Source organism: Lepus europaeus, chromosome 18 (assembly GCF_033115175.1).
Source record: "Lepus europaeus isolate LE1 chromosome 18, mLepTim1.pri, whole genome shotgun sequence".
In the NCBI taxonomy this organism is placed as follows: domain Eukaryota; kingdom Metazoa; phylum Chordata; class Mammalia; order Lagomorpha; family Leporidae; genus Lepus; species Lepus europaeus.
Window position 1 is genome coordinate 39,699,324 of NC_084844.1, and position 20,269 is coordinate 39,719,592.

Here is a 20,269-nt window from a genome sequence, read left to right on the forward strand (position 1 = left end):
GGGCTCTACTTGTTGCTCTTTTTCTGGCGTTCCAAGGGGCAACCTGGCCTTTCTATCAGCGGAGGGGCTGCTCCGAGCCGGAGGTCCAGGTTCGGGGGTTTCTAGGCATTGCGGTCCTTCCCTCTCAGCCGGACTCGGCCCTCCACTGACCCCTGGCCGGCTCTGACCCACGTTGACGCCAAGAAACGCCGCCCCTGCCCCCGCCCCCCAAGACCCAGTTCCCAGGCGTGTGTCAACCCCATCTTGCCGCGCGCGTGGGGGCCGGGGTTCCACCTTCACCGAGGCGCCCCCACCAGGTCTCTTCAGGAAAAAAAAATAAAAGGCCACACAGAAACTTTCTCCAGGTAGCCAGCCCCCACCAGCCCGCCCTCTCCCGCTCGCCCCCGCCCCGTACCCTCCCCGACAGCGAGCGGGCGCGGGGCGGGGGAGGGCGGTAGGGCCGGCTGCGCGCCCCTCTGAGGTCGCCCCGGGAGACGCCGAGGGTCAAGCCCGGGTCGGCGCCCGGCCGCGCGCGCCCGTGTGCGCGCCCCCACCGCGTCCCGGCCTCGGCCTGGCGGGGGCGGCGCGCAGCCTGGGCGCCGAGGCGCTAGCCGCGGCCGCCGGCGTTTGGAATTCTGCCCGGAGGCGGCGGCGGAGAGGAGGGACGGAGGCCGGCGGCGAGGGACGGTATCCGGAGTGCGAGCGTCGCGGGGAGCGAGGGAGCGGCGGCGGCGGCGGCGGCTCGGGAGGCTGAGGCGCGGGCCCCTCCGCAGTGCATCAGCGCGGCGGCCCTGCCGTCCCTCAGGGCGGCTAACACGGGGCGGGATGCACCGGCGAACAGGCTCAGAGCTGCTCGGCGACTTGTTTTAAGCATCTTCTCCCTCGCTCTCGCTTTTAATCTTGTCTCTAGTGGCGTGTGTAGGGGGGAGGACTTTATTTCCATTGGCTAAGCGCTCCCTTCCCACCCACATCCCTTCCACATCACCTTGGTGTCTCCCTAAATAAAACCAGCCCTCCTTATCGCCTGGAAAAAATCAGGAGCTAGAGTTTGAATGGGTTTTATATAAACACTCACCCCTGTCAGCGTGCGGCTGGGCTCTCAGCAGAAACTCTCGGCGTCTGGCCTGATGCTTGCCTGGTTGCTCTCCCCCTGGATCGCCAGGGTGTAAAAGCACAGCGCGTGGACTGGCAACTCTGCCCTGAAACCTCGTCAACCTGAAGCCAGTTGCGGAACTGCACAGGGTCCCGATGGACCTCAAGGAGAGCCCCAGCGAGGGCAGCCTGCAGCCTTCTAGCATCCAGATCTTCGCCAACACATCCACCCTGCACGGCATCCGCCACATCTTCGTGTATGGGCCGCTGACCATCCGGCGCGTGCTTTGGGCTGTGGCCTTCGTGGGCTCCCTGGGCCTGCTGCTGGTGGAGAGCTCCGAGAGGGTGTCCTACTACTTCTCCTACCAGCACGTCACCAAGGTGGACGAGGTGGTGGCCCAGAGCCTGGTCTTCCCGGCCGTCACCCTCTGCAACCTGAATGGCTTCCGGTTCTCCAGGCTCACCACCAACGACCTGTACCATGCCGGGGAGCTGCTGGCCCTGCTGGATGTCAACCTGCAGATCCCGGACCCGCATCTGGCCGACCCCACGGTGCTGGAGGCCCTGCGGCAGAAAGCTGACTTCAGGCACTACAAACCCAAGCAGTTCAGCATGGTGGAGTTCTTGCACCGCGTGGGCCACGACCTGAAAGATATGATGCTCTACTGCAAGTTCAAAGGGCAGGAGTGTGGCCACCAAGACTTCACCACCGTGAGTACTCGCTTTTCAGTTTGCTCTCTCTTTGGTCCTCTTGGAAAGTGGCGCGCCGGCCGTCTCCTGCGTGGTTGGAGGTGTCTCTGTGCTTTGAGCAGGAGAGGGAGTGGAGCCTCATGGCAGGCCACGAGGGTAGTTGGCTGGAGTCGTTGGAGCTGGTGGTAGAGAAGCGACTTGCCGGGCCGGAGTTCTGTTGTTGGTTTTCCATGTGAGCGGGGTCAGGGGAGCTTGCTCTGTGGGGGTCACTGCCCCACACACGTGCTGAGGGGAAGAGGAGGCCTGACTTGTCTGTCATCCGGGTGCTTGGTATCCGAGCTGTGTGATTGGAACAGCTTGTCATTGACGAGGTGGCATCCTCTCTCTCTCTGCCTTTTTCTCTCTCTGCTCGGAAGTGTCATCAGGCACTGTGTCCTGTGGTCCGGGCTGGAGCTAAGCAGTGAGAGAAGGGGGAGTGGGCCCCAGGCAGCCTGGGTGGCTCCAGTGGCTTTGGGAGCTCGCCGGAGCAGCTGATGCTGCAAAGGGGTGGAAGTCTTTCTGCTTCCTTTTCTTGTGTGGATGCTGAGCTCCATGTGGCAGGAGGAGGAGGCCGGGGATCCCTGGGCTCCATCTGGTCTCCTGGCAGCTTGAAGCAGAGAGCTGTCCCGAGTGCTTGGGCAGAGAGGAGGGTCTGGGCAGAGGCACCCATGCAGGGTGGTCAGTGAGACGCTTGTGAGGGTGAAGCATTCCAGCAGCCTTGTCTCGGAGCTTTAGCTTGAAACTCACAGGCTGGGCTTTCTCTATGTACAATTGCTTCACGACGCATGTGGATGCGGGGGGAGGGGTGTGGGGAGGGGGCGAGCAGCTGTGGGATTGGAAAGCTTGGAGGGGGAGTGTGTTGCTGAGTAAAGAGGAAAACCGAGGGGATGTGGCTTACGCTCAGGATGGGCTCACTGGAGGGGGCAGAGAGGGAAAGATGGGAGGAGAGCTGCTGCTGCCAGGGTTCTCTGCCCAGTTAGTGGGCTGCTAGGCATAACTTGGCATAACAGGTCAGACAGCAGCTGCTGACACTTTGCTGCTAGGCACATCTGGGGCGTCAGGGGCTGTGAGACCCTCTGGAAGTCCAATGTGGCTACTTGCCCCACAAATGCCTAAGGAAAAGCGAGAGCTTTTGAGTCTCAGAGCCTTGAGCCAAGAGGCAATTGCAAGTTCTGGATGGCAGGTGCAGCCGTTGCAGAGGGACTTGATTGCGTCACGAGCAGCACCTGTCTGGGGTCCTCTGCCTAATTAAGACATTCCCTACCTTTCCCGTGGTGCACCAGTTCCCCACCCCCTCTCAAACTCACCAGCCTCTCGCTCTGAGGTTCTTGTAATGCTACAACCAGTCTCTGTTCACAGCCTCTGTGCTTGCTGTTGACGGTCCCTGATTCTGGAAAAAGCCCCAAGTGCTAGGGGCATTGCCTCTCGCAGCCTGTGTGCTAGAGCTCTGTGTCCTGGGGGAGCCGTTTTGTATCGTCCCTTTTAAACATGGTGAGGAAGAGCACAGCAAAAGCAGCAGTAGCGGATGCTGAAGAGGAAGCACCCTGAGCTGGGGGAAGGGACCCATAGGATTGGAAGCTCTTCTAAATGGAGCAAGCAGTGTCATGTACTAATGATGTCTTGGGTGGCTTGGGAGAGATGGGGAACATCCTTCATCTTGGAGGCTGAAACTATCACTGTGTTCCACCCCATGCTTTCTGGTGCCTGGCAGCATCTGCTTCCCCACTGCACCATGCAGCTCAGAAATGCACTCAGTGGTTCCCCTGTCTGCTGGAACATTCGGACACAGAGAGAGGGTGGCACAGAGAGAAACCGCGAGCGGCAGCAGACCCCAGACTGAGTTCTCAAGCAGCCTCACGACCACATGTCCAACTGATAGATTCCTCTGAATTCATGTCCAAATTCTGTTTAGAAGTAAGGGTGTTTTGCTCCTGGGCTTTTCTTTTGCACTTGGGCCATTGTTTGAGTTGTTGGGATCCTGAGGGCCAAAGGTCAGGCCTTTGAGCTTTGACCTGTGCCTTTTGACCTCTCGAGGATTCCTCCCAAAGAATGAAGTTGCCTGTGGATAAGGTTTATGTCTCAGTTGGTGGCATGTCATTACCTGTAATTCTCAAAGTACAAGATTAATCTGTTTGAGTGTTGATCCTTGCACTGACACTCTGTGTATGAACTTCTTCAGCACTGAAAAGAGGTGAGCCTTAGGGATGCTCTTTAAGCTGTCCAGGGAGTATCATAAAGGGCACTCACTCCAGAAGAGCTAGAAGGGGCTCTGGGGGAGGGCTGGTCTTCATTCATTGGTCACAGCGGGCAGCCACGCAGAGCCCAGAGGGGCATGACACTAAGGTTGCTCAGGATCTAGCAGTGAGGAGCAGAACCCTGATCACCCTTTGTCTCCCTGTCCTTTTGGCCCAAGGTGCAGGCATGCTTATTCACGAGCTCCCATACCAGCAGAGAGCTGAGGGCCTGGGCAGGTGGTTGTCAGAGAAACCAGCTCGCCAGCTTTCTGCCTCATTCATTCTCTCTGCTGCACATCCTTCTCCCGTTGGTTTATTTACATGGCTCTGCCTAGGGTTGTACTATGCTGGGTGCCTTCTTTCTGAGTGCTGTGGCTGACTTATTAGAGAAGTTAAGTATGGGGGAGGGAATGTCACAGGTGGATGGCTTTTTTTCTCTGTTTCTTTTTCTCTAAAGCATACCGAGTGGCATCTCCAGGGCTAATGCGTTAGCATACGCTTCCTTATTCCAAGTTCTTAGCTGGTGTGCAATGAAGTGCGTAATACCCTTTAATTAGTGAACGAGCTGTGAGTCTGGCAGAATCAGAGAAGGCTGTTTGTGGAGACTAAGAGTTCCCAGGAAGCCAGGTGTGGAATGCTGACTGCCAGGTAAGCAGGTGTGCTCCATGCTCATGCAGGTACACCCTTAACCCTCACCTGGGACACTTCTCTTTCCCTTTGATTTCAGAGCATGTGGTCAGAGGAGATTGCCCTGTTGAACTGGAGTGGAAGGAAGGAGGAACAGGGAGTCAGACTTGGGGCAGGGGTATATGCGTCTCTCGTCATGATATTGGATGATCTGAGTTCAAGATTAACAGCAGGAATATAGGTTTGAAATCTAGCTACATCATTTTCTTCCTTATTCCCTGGGTTGTATCTCTTGAATACCTAACACATGAGAGCAATATGTGACTTTCTAACCCACAAGACTGTTGGCAGGATGAAACACGGAGCAACATATGTGAAAGTCCTTTTGCGTATTGTGCCAGCTACATAGACATAAGGTGTGGGTCTTCTCTGTATTGTAGGAGGGTTGCTATCTAGCCTACTTGTGCTGAGTGATGCTAGAAAGGATGAAACCAGGGGTGGGGGAGATGTGACTGGTGCTTTCTGTGTTTGGAGCAGGGAACGGTTAAAGCCCAAGTACTGAGACGGGGTTGTAGAATGGAGGTCACAGTTGGTTCAATAGGTAACTGTTGCTGACAGGTGGCAAACCCACTGTTTTTGACTCACACATGACTCTTTCATGTTGTTCCCTGCTCATTGCATTGGGGTTCATCTGCCTCCAAGTCAAGCAATGCAAAAAACACATCAATTTGCACTTTCAGCCTGATTTCCATAGTTGTTTATGTTTGTATTTTAAATTTTAAATTTCTTAGGAAAGGGATTTATTTTTTTCCCTTACCAAAAGAACAATCTTTCCACTCTGAGATCTTGTTGGGTCTCATAATATCAGTATGAATCTTATTAACCTACTTCACATAGCCTTCTAGAGATGGTGGAGGGGAAGGTTCAGGAACATCACATTTTTGAATTCTTGCACAAGGCTGGGTGAGTCCATAGTGAGTTTTATTTACTATCTAATATCCAGGCAGCATGCACGTGTAGAATGAAGGCTTTAGAGAAAGATCCGAGGTGGAATTCTGGCTGTCACCTATTTTCTGTGTTACCTTGGGCGGGTGTCTTAACCTCAGTTTCCTCATCTCTAAAATAGGAACAGTATAATTCCTACACATAGAGTACACTGATTCAGTGAGGTGAAGTATGTGGTAGATATCTGGCATAAGGAAAATCCCTAGCTTTGCTTAGTGCCCAACAAGAACTGTAGGACTGAGCCTGAACTACCTTCTGGCTCTCTTGACTCCCAGGCCAGTGCTCCTCCCCTTGTTCTGTTCTGTGTCTTCCAACAACAGCTTCAGAGCATGGATACCATCTGTGCTGGTGGGATTCTCCATTCTAGAACTAAGGTGTTAAGCTTTCACTTTGCTCTGTGTTTTCCTTCACATTAGTTCTACTGCAGACATGTGGTACCTTCCCCACGTCCATGTCATGCTCCCAAACTCACCCCCAGGAAGCTCACCCTGCCCTAGTCCCTGGCCAGGGTTGGGTATGCACCCTGAGTACAGTTTTTAATTGGTATGTATCATGTTTGTTCATGAATGTCTATTCCTTGGTCAAACAGGGTACCTACTGTGCAGCAGTCAACATAATTTGGCTTCTTGTCAACCCAGAGCTCATTGGCTTTCTCTCATGTCCTGTAACTGGGGGCTAGTGTAGATAAGAATTTAGTCTCATTCAACACTGGCTCTGTGTATACCATGCCCAATAGAGGGCTTCTCCACAGTAGATAACCAGGAAGTATTTTTTTTTAAATTAAATAGTTACTTGCTGTTTCCTAAATTGACCCAGAAATCCTTTGTTCATGAATCCTCCTTACACTACTTCCTTATCTTTTGCACCTTTCTCTATGTCTGTATTTTACTTTTACACATCCTTTAAACTCCAGCTATAAGATCACTGTAAGCTGCAGGAAACTAGTGCCCCTCCCCTGCCCATGACCATAATCTAAGTTAGTCTTTGCCTCATCTGTCTTCTAGCATTTTACTTTACTAGTCTGTTAGAGCAGTCATTATGCTTTTCCTTCCTCTCAAATCATGAAGTGTTTGGACTAAGAGGGACCTTAGAGTTGATTTAATACTTGAGTTTGTTAAGCCCTATAATTTTAACATTTGTTTTTTAAATTCATAAGTAGGGGCCTGTGCTGTGGCACAGTGGGTCAACGCCCTGGCCTGAGGCGCCGGCATTCCATATGGGTGCCAGTTCGAGACTTGGCTGCTCCACTTCCAATCCAGCTCTCTGCTGTGGCCTGGGAAAGCAGTAGAAGATGGCCCAAGTCCTTGGGCCCCTGCACCCACATGAGAGACCTGGAAGAAGCTCCTGGCTCCTGGCTCCGGATCAGCTCAGCTCCTGCCATTGTGGCCAATTGGGAAATGAACCATCGGGTGGAGGACCTCTCTCTCTGCCTCTCCTCTCTCTGTGTAACTCTGACTTTCAAGTAAAATAAATAAATCTTTAAAAAAAATTCATAGGTAAAAATTATATATAGTATGATGTACAAAATAACATCTTTTGAGATATCTATATCTATATCTATCTTGTGGAATGGCTAAATCAAGCCATCTATTTAACATACATATTACTTCACATACTCACCGCTCTTGTTTTTGTGGTGAGAACATTTAAAATCTACTCTTAGCAATTTTCATGCATAGAACACATTGTTATTAACTGTAGTCACTCTGGTACACAATATATCTTTTTAGTGGATATATCTTTATTAACTAAAATTGTGTGTCCTTTGAGCCTTGCCTTCCCAATATCCCCAACCCTTCAGCTTCTGCTCATCACCATTTTAATCTCTGTTTCTGTGAGTTTGATTTGTTCAGATTCTACCTATGAGTATAAGCGAGATCATTCAGTACTTGTCTTTCTGTGCATGGTTTATTTCACTTAATATAATGTCTTCCAGGTTCATTTGTGAGGTTGCAAATGGCAGGATTTCCTTGCTTTGTAAGGCTGAATAGAGTATCCCATTATGTGTAACACCTTACTTTCTTTATCCATTCGTTTGATGATATACACGTAGGATGTTTCCATGACTTGGCTAAAGTGAGTAAATCTTTGATGAACATGGGCATACAGATACCACTTCAACATAGTGATTTCATTTCTTTTGGGTATATACCCAGTGGTGGGATAGTTGGAGCATTTGGTATTTTTGCTTTTTTTCTTTTGAGGGACTGCAATACTATTCTCCATAATGCCTGTACTAATTTACATTCCCACCAACAATGCACAAAGGTTCTTTTTCTCTATGTTCTCATCAATGCTCGTGTTTCATCTTTTTGGTAGTAGACGTTCTAGGTGTATGAGGTGATAGCTCCTTGTTAACCATTGATAACTTTTACACGCTGTGTGTTTGTCTCCCCTTCCCATAAGACATGCTCTCTTTACTCAATCTCGGGATCTAGAACCACTTAGCACAGAGCTCTCAGAAGGTGTCAAGATGTCTTCAGACGTAACGTCTTTAGCCAACATAAAGTGAAATAGTCATTTCAGCATGGGTACTTGAGATTCTATCTATATTGGGATGGCTTGTCACATAATTGTTATTTTAATAACAGATTTTCTGACTGTAGGGGAAATGTGTGCTCACTGGAGGAAAGTTGGGAAGTGTGGAAGGATAATAAAGAAGAAAAAAATTGTGCACAGTATCATCCCAGATAGAATTGCATGTATTATTTTGGCATTTATGGAGTAGCCCCATCCAGCCACAAAACCTGTGCATGTTTGTGTGTTTCACCAGGTCTGTGATCATACCTATTGTACATCTGGTCCCCTGTCTACTGTACAGTATACACCCAAAGTCAGCTTGCTCTGTTCTTCTGGGGATCCATTGATTGTAGGTTATCAGTAGAGCACCAGTTGCTCTTCTTTGATGACACTTTATTGACAACAGCTGTACATTTATCTGAATCCATCATGGTCCTGCTGTTTTCAGGATGTCTGTAAGGACGCACAGCATTGTATTCCTTGACACCAAGTCAGATACCCAGACTGATGCCTAACCTTGTTCCTCACCAAAATCCCGCTCTGGGTTTCCTCTGTTCTCTGCACAGCCATCCACATTTCAGGCCTGTAGACTCTGACTCCCCTAGCTGTGGAGTCTGTATGTTCTATTTCAAATGATCCAAATTGCAACTAATACACATTCAATAGTTTCTCATATTCCTCAAAATGCTCCTAAGGTATTCCTTGACATGCCCTTGAAGAGGCAACCTTGGTGAGGTGAGGTGAGGTGAGGTGAGGTGAGTGTTTTTCCAAGACCAGGCAGCCCCTGGTCAGTATTGTCTATTATGCAGGACCTGAGATTGTAGGCTGTCGGGGGTCCAACGTAGTCACGACACAGTCACTGTTCATCGGTTCTCAAGGAACTTTATATTTGTGGGGAGAGAAGGAAAGTGGGAAGAGGAAAAAAGAGGGGCCGCGCCGGCCCGCCCAGATCCCAATGTCCCTTTATGCTGATATCGTCCAGTCAGATGAAAGGGCGCGTATAGCCTCAGGTCGAAAGTTCATCTGTTTCACCTGGTTCTTCCTAGTTTATGCAGAGTCCATTCTGTTACATCTGTTTCACCTGGTTGTTTTCGTAGGCCTTGTAGTCCACTGATTGCTGCAAGCTATGTAGATGAGGAGGTTCCCCACAGCTCCCCCTTTTTTGTTATTTATGGCGCGTAGTTGTGCCTGTCTGAGGTTCCCAGCAACGCGCCACCCGCTTCTTAGGTTGCTAGGGGCACTCGCCAGTGATTACCTGTCTTTGGCTACCGCTTCATCATGCTAAGCCATATCTGTTGCTGAGGGTCAGAGCGATACATAGCAAGCATAGCCTGTTGGACCACTAAAGATATGATTTTTGTATGAAAAATGTAAGGAAATTTGTTCAAAACCTATGGTTATACTTTTTTTTTTTACCACAAACATTTATAAACGAAGATGTAGCATCACCATGAACAGCTGAAGCTAGACTATCTACAGACAAAATAGCAACAAATCTGATGCACTGTTAAATTCAAGTCCTCAGGACAACAAAAGTGATTAAGCAAGACCTCAAGTAACAATGTTAATGCCATTTACAAAGGAAAAAAACTGATAGAAAAACATTCTTATTTACATTACACAAAGCTTAGGTGCCTTGAACGTAACTTTCAAAATACCTTCAAATATATCCAGCTCGGGTCACTTTGCTGATTTGCTGCAGTACAAATCACGTGCAACATCTTTTTTTCCTTAAAACAATTCTTCAAACAATACTGCAAGTACATCACTAAACACCATGAACTCAGGAGTTTTGCCACACTTTTTCCTATTCAAAAAACTTATAGTATATAGAGCTATAGCCAATGCATCGCAATTAGCTACCACATATTCTCCTATTCCCCCTTTTTGTTTATTAAAGTTTTTAAGTACAGGTAATTTTTTCTAAGTCATTTAAGGTTTTAAGTCCTGCGGTGGACATGACAAAATCTAAAGGAGCCACAGTGGTTGATGTTAACCTTAGTCCTAGGTACTGGACCACGGTGCCCTTTTGAATCTTTTCTGGTGCAATTTGTAACCCCGCCGTCTGCAAGCATGAGGTTAGCATGGTAAACGCTCTTTCTAGGGTGTCTTCTCTCACAGCTGCCAACAACAGGTCTGCAAATGAAGTTGCTCTAAGACATCCTTCTCCCATAAAGTTACAGGGATAGCACACACGTAAGATTGTACTTTGCCTGTGGGGCCTTCTTGATCTTTCCAGTCTAGCACTTGCACGCTTTGAGATGGGGCAACAGCGGTGTCTAATCCTACCAAGGTGTTATCTCCTTCCTGGAGGGGCCATGAAGGAGGCCAGTCTTGTTTGGAGATAATACTAACATCTGCACCCATCTAACAGCCCCTTGATTGCCTTTCTTTTGATAAGAGTCCATAGTGGGCGCTCGCCAAGAGTCATAGTGAGGGCTGCTAAATGCTTTCCTTGATGACCTCTAGTATCCTTTACAGGGCTTATTATTAGCAGCTGAGCAATGGGCTGCAATGGCAACAGCTGCACTATCACCTTTGTAGATTGGAACATTACTTTGAGCTGTGAGCAAGGCAACTGAATAAGCCCCGTTATAACCACTAATCCCTTTAATGAATTTGTAGTCCTTCCTATAGTAACGCCTAAACCGTGGCTATCATCCATGGGCTCCCGAGGTTCCATGTCTATTGCCTGGATTCCCATTGGAGGTGTTAATACTAAATAGTTGGTGGCTCGCAGCTCTGCAGTAAACGCTTGCTGGTTCTTTTGAGATGGTCCTACTCCTCCCATGGTTTGTCCTCTCACCCATTGAGTTTTCGGGCCCCTGGGTGTGGGGGCCCGCCACTCGTTTTTGGAATGTACTATTCTGGTCACTTGATCTGGTGAGTGATAGAAGCTGATTGCCTGCTTTATCTTGCTTGGAATAGCACTCATTTGCCCAATGGTTGCCTTTACCGCATCGAGGACACAGTCCTAGTTGGCATCCTGATTGTCTCTGTTCTGTACATTCCCTTTTCATGTGATCTTTTCCACACTTAAAACATTTTCGTCCTAGCCCGTTCCTTGGAATGGCCTTCCATGCCCTCCGGGCTAGTTCTCTCACTTGCATCAAAACCTCATTAGGGCAACCAGCCTGAGCCTGTTCGTCATTATCCTCATTCCAGGCTGGCTGACCGTTCCTAGTGTTAGCATGGGCCTGAGCCCTCGCGAGCTCTCTGTAAGCCTTGGACCAGAGGAGGAAGTCTCCCCCACCAAGCACTGCCTTAGCTAGGTTCCTCCAGTCCTCTGAGACTAGTCCATTGGTGCATTATCTAGGACTGCTTTAGTAAAGTTAGCATGTGGTCCATATAATTGTACTGATTGTTGTAATTCCTTCAACAAATTATGGTCCGGGGGCGGGGGGGTCCATCCCCGGTTGCCCTGCGTGTCCATTATCACAGGGAAAGCCTGATTTATGTGGTGATATTCTTCCCACTTAGGGGGAGTGCCTCGTCCTGCCAGTTTTTCTCGAGGAGATTCCGGGGAGAAGCCCCCGCCCTTTGTCTCTCTCATGGAAGAGTGTCTTGGTTCAAATAGGGGGGTGCAGAAGGAAGGGGTCTCTCATCCTCCCTATCTCTGTCCCGACCCATGTTGGTCCTCTGTCTCCACCCTCTTTGTCTCCGTCCAGGCTCCCAGATTGAGATTCTCTGTTTCCTCTAGTACATCAGCCCCTTCATCTAAGAGGGTTGCTATCTCCTCCGAGTCATTACGGAGAGCTTGGTTGATCAGTTGCCACAACCTAAGGACTTCAGGTGGTTTCTCTGCTACCCTCAATTGTCTTCTGACCCCACACCATTGCTCCTGTTCTAACTCACCGCTTTACAGCGACTGCTTTCACGGGCGTCCCCGCTACTTTTCTAAAAGACAACTTGGTTGTTGAGGAATTCCTTTTTTCCGCGGTACCAATCCTAGACTTTACCGCCTGGATTCCCGTGTTTTCCACACGTTCTAATTTTTTCTTTCCTGCTTCCAGTGACCGGTCTGACTATCCGAGTCACGGCACCATTTGTCGGACCCTCGCCAGCGAGGGTCCAACGTAGTCACGACACAGTCACTGTTCATCGGTTCTCAAGGAACTTTATATTTGTGGGGAGAGAAGGAAAGTGGGAAGAGGAAAAAAGAGGGGCCACGGCCACGCGGGCCCGCCCAGATCCCAATGTCCCTTTATGCTGATATCATCCAGTCAGATGAAAGGGCGCGTATAGTCTCAGGTCGAAAGTTCATCTGTTTCACCTGGTTCTTCCTAGTTTATGCAGAGTCCATTCTGTTTCATCTGTTTCACCTGGTTGTTTTCATAGGCCTTGTGGTCGACAGATTGCTACAAACTATGCAGATGAGGAGGTTCCCACAGGTGGCCAGCCCTTGGTTCCCCACAGTAGGCTCTCCAGAAGTAAAGCTTTCAGGGCTGGGGGTAGTCAATTCTTTCTCATATGGTGATGAAGGAGTAAGACAATGACTGGGAGGTGGCTGTTTTGATGACTTAAACCATTCACTTGCAGAGAAAGGTTGAGGCTCCTGCACAGGTTTTGTGCTGATGCCCCCATTTCTCCTTGGGTGTATTTATATGTCTGTGCTTCTTTCCCTGCGAGATCTTAGACCTCCAGAACTGTTGGATGAGAGAGGGTCACATGGAGCTTATTCACTTGGGAACAGGTCCTTTTCTCCTTCTCTACAGTGGTTCTCCTTTCCTTTTTTTTTTTTTTTTTTTTTTAAATTTATTTGACAGGTAGAGTTAGAGAGAGAGAGAGAGAGAGAGAAAGGTATTCCTTCCATTGGTTCACTCCCCAAATGGCTGCTACAGCCGGCACTGCACCAATCTGAAGCCAGGAGCCAGGTGCTTCCTCCTGGTCTCCCATGCGGGTGCAGGAGCCCAAGCACTTGGGCCATCCTCCACTGCCCTCCCGGGCCACATCAGAGAGCTGGACTGGAAGAGGAACAACTGGGACTAGAACCTAGTGCTCATATGGGATGTCGGCGCCGCAGGTGGAGAATTAACCAAGTGAGCCACGGTGCCGGCCTCTCTCCTTTCCTTGCTACGAAAGTCCTTCCTCTCATGAGTTTTAGAAAGTTTTCTGTAAAGGGAATCCTTCATTACTGTTTTCTCTAGTGAGAGCTTAAATGTGATCTCATTTAAATGATGTCCTGTAAAGATGGCATTCGTAGCTTTTAGCATTGTTTGCTATTCAGCTGGTATTCCTGGAGAAGCTCATTTGCAAAGTACCAAACATCCCATTCCCTCCATCAGATCATGAACCACGCCTCCCAAGTCTAGAGATGACTGAAAGTTTGCTGTGTGTTTTCTCTTTCTTGTCTGAATGTTTATGTTTGATGGAGCTGGGTTGAAATATCAGACTTGACCAGCTGGGCCATTTGATCCATGATTTATCATAACCCAAACTAATGACCTGTATCACCCCTGAAAGCTTGAAATCCCATATATCACATTTTCTCCCATGCATTTGATTTAACACTAACTTATATAGATTGGGCTTAGGGGTTCATGGATAGCAGCTGCCTCCAATGTTCAGAAATACAACACGTTCATTGTCAAATCTGAAGCCTTGAATAGAAGCCTGTTTATCAAGCTGGGCCTTTTTTGGGAACTGCATTCCCCAGTGTGTCATTCTTTGGATGCTAAAGCCTCTTTAAATCTCCTAGCACTTATTTTTTTCATGATTTAGATACATTCTCTATTGATTACCTCTATAGCCATTGGAATTTATGTTCAGACGAAATTAAACATGTAACAGAGAAGGTACATGTTTGTGTGGACTTACTGACCTCTGTTGATGGACTTGCATAGCCTGGGGCAAAGTGATCAGCTTCTGAGGCCTGGGTTTCCTTGTATGCAAAGGAGGAGGCTGAACTAGGCAGTTTTCAAGGACTTGCCAGCCGGAACAACTCTCATGTGACAGAATGTAAGCATAATTTATTTTTCCGATCCCATATTTATTTGCTGAAACTATAACGTAGGATGGCAGTTGGGGGAGGGTGTTAATGTTATTTTTTTATTAACCAGCTATATTTATCCATTTATTTCTTTGATTTTATTTTGATTGATCTACATAGTGGAAGCACCGGGTCTGCAGTGGGCTAAGGGAAGAACAGAATCCTCCTCTCATGACCCTGACCATGAGCCACTGTGTGGCTGAAGTTTCCATCACATCAGTGCTTCAGTTGTGAGCAGAGACCTGTGTCTTAACCTGTGTGCATTAGCACGAGCATACGTGGAAGGTGCTGTTGGTTGTGCAGACCCTCTTTATTGCCACTGTAGGTAGAACACCTAGCAGCTCATGTTGGTTTCCTTCCCAGTCCTTGGTTGAGAGAGGCTGTCCTCTCATGCAGCTACCTGGGAAGCTATGCACCTCCCCACCACCTGGGGGCAGCCAGTGGCCAGTGACTGACAGGAGTACAAAATACCAGTCCTCTTGCCTCAAGATGGAATATACTGTGGTACAATTTACACTCCAGAGCATCCCATGAGATCAGGCTGAGCTAGATTTCTCCTGAAGCCACATCTCTACTTATCTCTTTTCTCTACCCTGTCCTGCTTCCTTCTTCCCTCCCTTCCAGGTTTATCCTGAAAGCACTCCCTCAATAAATCACCTGTTTAAGACATCATCTCTGGCTCTTCTAGGGAACCTGAATCATGTATCCATTAATTTTAGCTTCTCTGTCTGTTCAGTAACATGGAAAATAGCCTAGGTGTAGGACAGTCTGGCTTAGAAATACCCGTGTTAAAAGTCTTTTAAGCTGGAGATGGTGTTTGGCTTAGCAGTTAAGATGCCCAGATTCTGTATCAGAATACCTGGGTATAAACCCTGACTCCAGCATCCTTATAGTCCATACTCTGGGAAGCAACAGGTGATGGCTGTAGTAGTCAGGTCCCTGCCACCTAGGTGGGAGACAGAGTGAGGCTGAGTTCCTGGTTCCCAGATTCAGCCTGGCCTGGTCTTGCTCATTGAGGATGGGAGTTCTGTCTGTATCTCTCTGTGTTTATGTGTGTCTCTGCCTCTCTGAGATGAAAAAAAAACAAACAAACAACTTTGAAACCTTGGAATTTCTACATCTATGTCCTGAACAATTTCCAGGGACATTTTTTTGTAGTTCAAATGAGCATCTATCTGATTAGGGTTCACTACTTTAGACACAGCTCATTTGTTCCCCTTTAGGGTTTGTTTGTCCAAGGACAAGGACAGCCCTTCCCAAGCTTGCCCAATCTCCTGATAACTGCCACACACCCCTAAGCTGCTGAATTGTAACTTTCACCTTCCCCAGCACATGCGCTTGCAGTATTTCCCACATCTGTGCTTCCTGAAAGCAGTCCTTTTCCCATCCTCTCCTGGCTTTCACTGTCAGCTCTCCCTACAAGTGCATCATCTGGCTTCAAGCCATGAGCAGGAGGAAGAGACCACTGCCTTTGAGGTTGGCAGTGGCTTGGGCCCATCTGTGTTGCAGGAGGCAGTGAGAGATGGATGGCCGACCAGGATGATGCTCCTCATATGTCTCAGAAACCATGAGTGATGAGGAATGTGCAAAAGGACTGAGACTATTTAGACTGAAACACGAGGTGGGTGACTCAAGGGCAGGGTGATTGCTGTCCTCAAACTCTTAGAAGGCAATTGCCGAGAAGAGGGATGGGGATTTCTCTGTGTAAGGCCAGAGGGCACAGCTAGCTCCTTTGGGTAGGTAGAAGTCAGAGAGTTGGGTATGAGCTGATTGGAGGGACTTGTTCCAGGAGTTTAGAGCACTTGCTGCCCTTCCATTCACTCTAGCACTTGCTTATTGGCAATGTTGTAGATGAGGATTGATGTCAGGCAAAGGGCTGGCTTTAATGACCTCTAAAGTTACTTCCAACTGTGAGAGTCTTTGATTTATTTCCTACCTGAACAGTTAGGGTCAGAGGTGGGGGGCATTGATGGATGGCGTTGGAAAGAGCTCCTAATAGATGCAAGCCTGCATATCCAGTCGGCAGGACCACCCGTTTCCTGATACCATGCAGCCTTGAAGCTAAGCGTTTCAGACGTCCTGAGAATCTCTGGAGTGGATATTTCAGTTCATCCAGAGGGAGGGAGTTCAGAAGAGCCACGGATTGGAGTGCCTGGAAACTGGCCTAGGCCTGCTGTGTGTGCGTGCCACTTCAAGAGGCACTCCCAGAGGAATTTGGCATGCATTCTAGGAGCTAAATTCAACCCTAGAAAACAAATCTTGGGCCATCATTGGGCATGGGCTAGTCCTGCTTGGTGGGCTGAGGAGACTGGAAGGTGTATGAATCAGCTAGCCGTGGGGTTGCAAGGATTTCATGTGGACTCAGCTAAGGGCACTGGGAAGGAGGCTGATCTGGCAAGGAGGATACCCTGCCAAGGAGAACTGGTGATGGACACCGAAGGAGCTTGGCATGTGTTGGATGGATGAAGGAGATAATAACATAATGAGGCTTTTTAGACTCCTGGTACAACTGTGGAATTTAATGCCGGATGGGTGTGGTTCCAGGCCTGCATTTCCTCGTGCAAATACCTTAGGCTCCCAACCTCTGGGCCTCAATTTCCTCATCTAGTAAATGATAACAATAACCAACAATAATAAGAATAACAATATAGCACTTCATAGGATTGTTTGTAGCCATTGGAGTAAATAACGTAAAAAAGCCTTTAGCCTTGGGCCAGATGTAGAATGTCAGCTATTTTGTTGTTGCTGTTATATTTATTATTTTTAAGATGATCTGGTGATAAAACATAGTGACAGAGGATCCAGGAGCAGAAGGATTTTTTTGGAAATCCATATTGACAGTGCAGCATCAGGAAGTCCCAAGAGAGTGTGGGGAATGAGGTTTTAGAGACTCAGCTCCTGCTATGATGGCTTGGCATAAGCTGCTGTAGACTCCCAGACTAGGTCAAAAATAGAATCCCTTCTATTTGTTCTGCACTGTGAAGTTTACAAAGCCTGCTAATCATTGCTGATGTTTTCTGAGCACAAACTGTAGCCCAGGCACTGTTCTAAGCACTTGACATGGAATAACTTATTCAACTTTCACAACAGCCTTGGGAAATATGTTAGCTCTATTTCTCTGTATGGAACAAATGGAGGCCCAGAAAGGTTAAACGGGGGCCAGCACTGTGGCACAGCAGGTTAAAGCCCCGGCCTGCTGCACCAGCATTCCATATGGGTGCCAGTTCAAGTCCCGGCTGTTCCATTTCCAATCCAGTTCTCTGATATGGCCTGGGAAAGCAATAGAAGATGGCCCAGGTCCTTGGGCCCCTGCACCCACATGGGAGACTTGGAAGAAACTCCTGGCTCCTGGCTTCAGATCATCTCATCTCCTGCCTTTGTGGTCATTTGGGGAATGAACCAGCAGATGAAAGACACCTCTCTCTCTCTCTCTCTCTCTCTCTGTGTGTGTGTGTGTGTGTGTGTGTCTGCCTCTCTCTGTGACTCTTTCAAATGAATAAAATATTTCTTTAAAAAAAAAAGAAGGGTTAAATGACTGGTCCTCTTTCATTTAGTTGATAATGGTGGAAGCGGGATTTGAACCAGATAGTCTGGATCCAGATCCTCCATGCATTATATGATGCTGGTTCATCTTCACAATAACTCCACAAGCAGAAGATGTACCAATGTGTCTGTTTCACACTTGAACATAGTAAGGCCCAGAGAGCTTTAGTGACTGATACAGGGTCACTCAGAAGGAAAATGGCACCATTGGGGATTAGCATTCATGTTGTCAGATTCCCTTTGAGGGTTCACACCATGTTCTTTTGTGCAGGGCTGACCTGAGTAGTCAGTAGTCAGATCTTTCACTAGCAAAACTTCAGGTCATGTGGAATTTAGACACAAAGCCCCTCAATACATGATATCCTCCCCTTGAAACAGGAGTTTGGAAGCTGTTGGAGCTGCAGCAGAAGAGGGCAGTTGAGTAGAGGGGAACTCCCAACTTGAAGCTGTGATGTGGCCCTCTAGCTCTTTCCCATATCCCTTGAACAGATAAACAGGAGGCAAAGGCAGGTGCTGGTGTCTAGGGCTGAATGCAGAACAAGACGGTTTGGATTGCAAGACCATGTTCCAGCTTTGCAAAGTATAACCTTCCAGCTACCGTCCCAGCCTTAGAGGAAATGAGCAGCACAGATCCAGTCTAAAGACTCTGGTTCTGAGAGATTGCTCAGTCCAGCCCCTCTCCGATGAACATGCAGGCTGTCCAAGGCTGATCGCCATGCATTGCTGCTGCACGTGGTTTCATTGGAAGCACACTGGGACACTGTACATCAACATCTTGGGTTCAACTTTCCCATGTGCAGAGAAGATGGGTGTTAGATCCTGCAGCCATGATTTGTGCAGGGCTCAAGCACCACATCTCTAGGGGCTGGGTGTATGCCTGTGGTACTTCTGATCTTCCTTCTCTGTCAGTCTGCACCTGATCCTTTGTTCTCCCCTGTCCAAACTCCTCACTCAGGGGTGCACAGGTAGAGTGCCATGCAATTTCAGACAGCTTCTTCAGGAAAGTTTAGAACCTGGAAGTCTCTTCTTACCAGCGTAACACTTGCCATTTCTCTCAGTGGCCAATGAGGGTGTCCAGGGGTCTTATGTTAGGCACTGAGCATTGTTCTCCTGCCATGCGTGGATTCTGTCCTGCTGCTCTGTCCATCTCCATTTCCCCCTTTTAAAGCTTTCTTCAGTCTGGCAGAATTGATAACTTTGTGAGAAACAGTTATGCTTAAGGAAACAGGTGGCAAGAGCTTGGCATTGAGAGGTGCAACTTCTGCCTCTGAATCTGTAACTTTAAATGGCTTTAAAAGTCCAGCCCAGTGGGGCCAGTGCTGTGGCGTAGCAGGTAAAGCTGTTGCCTGCAGTGCTGGCATTCCATATGGGCACCGGTTCAAGACCCGGTTGCTCCACTTCGATCCAGCTCTCTGATATGGACTGGGAAAGCAGTGGAAGATGGCCCAAATCCTTGGGCCCCTACACCTGTGTGGGAGACTGGAAGAAGCTCCTGGCTCCTGGCTTTGGATCAACTCAGCTCCGACTATTGTGGCCAATTAGGGAGTGAACCTGTGGATGGAAGATCTCTCTTTCTCTCTCTGTCTCCTCCTCTCTCTGTGTAACTCTGACTTTTAAATAAATAAATAAATAAATAAATAAATAAATATTTTTAAAAAATGTCCTGTCCAAGTGTGTTCTAGTTGACAAATTTGCATGTGGCAGTGGCTAAGAACTGGAGTTCAGGAGTGAGACTTTCTATTCTTATACTATTTGGATGAACTTGGGATAGTTATTTAATTAGATTTGGGGATACTCTGGTTTCTCTTCAGATTGTATAAATCTTTCCCTTTAATTAGGTTTGGGGAGAACTAACTAATTTGCAAAGTGAATAGCAGAGGAGGCCTCAACTTACACTTTCCTTCTCTTTCTTCCCTCTCTTGCCATCCCTACCTAAATATGAACTTGTGACTTATAATACAGCATTATGTTCTTGTGCCTTCCCTTTGAACGTGGCATTTTCTCTTAGAAAATCCTTGGGATTCTCTTGGGATCCTCTAGTCCGTGTTCCCATATGTTTTCTACTCCCTCACTGGATACAGCTATGGAGGGGCTTCTCTCTGGAGCAGGAGTGATTGGGAAGGGGATCTAGCATGTGCAGCAGGGCAGGTAGAGAATTTCAGGTTCTCCCTTTCTCTCTGTGGCCTTGAGAGATGCCCGTCCCTCTTCTCATGGACCTAGAAGGCAATTGATGAGAGAGAACTGTCTCCTTGGAGTGGAAGTAAAGTTTGGGCAAGGCTGCTTCTGCCTTCCTGGAATGATTTTCTAGCAGAACACCTTCCATCCCCTGGGCCTGTTAGCTATTTCAGGGACATTTTAAGTGGCTATTAACAAATGTTGAATTATGGCTGCAGACCTCTGGGAACTCGAGTGACATTCACATGAATCACAAGTGAGCTCTGTGCAGTCAAGGCCTCCACAATGGGCTGGATTAAACAAACAAGGGCTCTGGTTTTCCCCAGAGCACTGCGGGGGAGATGGGCATTGGATCCTGCAGCCACTCCTTGGAACC

The 20,269-nt window shown here is 48.2% G+C and overlaps 1 protein-coding gene across 1 annotated transcript in view; it reads left to right on the forward strand.

Moving 5' to 3' along the window:
- Positions 1 to 1,227: 1,227 nt before the first annotated feature.
- ASIC2 (acid sensing ion channel subunit 2) overlaps positions 1,228 to 20,269 on the forward strand; it is a 1,095,751-nt gene continuing 1,076,709 nt past the window's right edge. The window contains exon 1 of the mRNA XM_062216314.1: positions 1,228 to 1,782. Coding sequence (XP_062072298.1) covers positions 1,228 to 1,782 — 555 coding nt within the window. The remainder of the gene's footprint in view (positions 1,783 to 20,269) is intronic.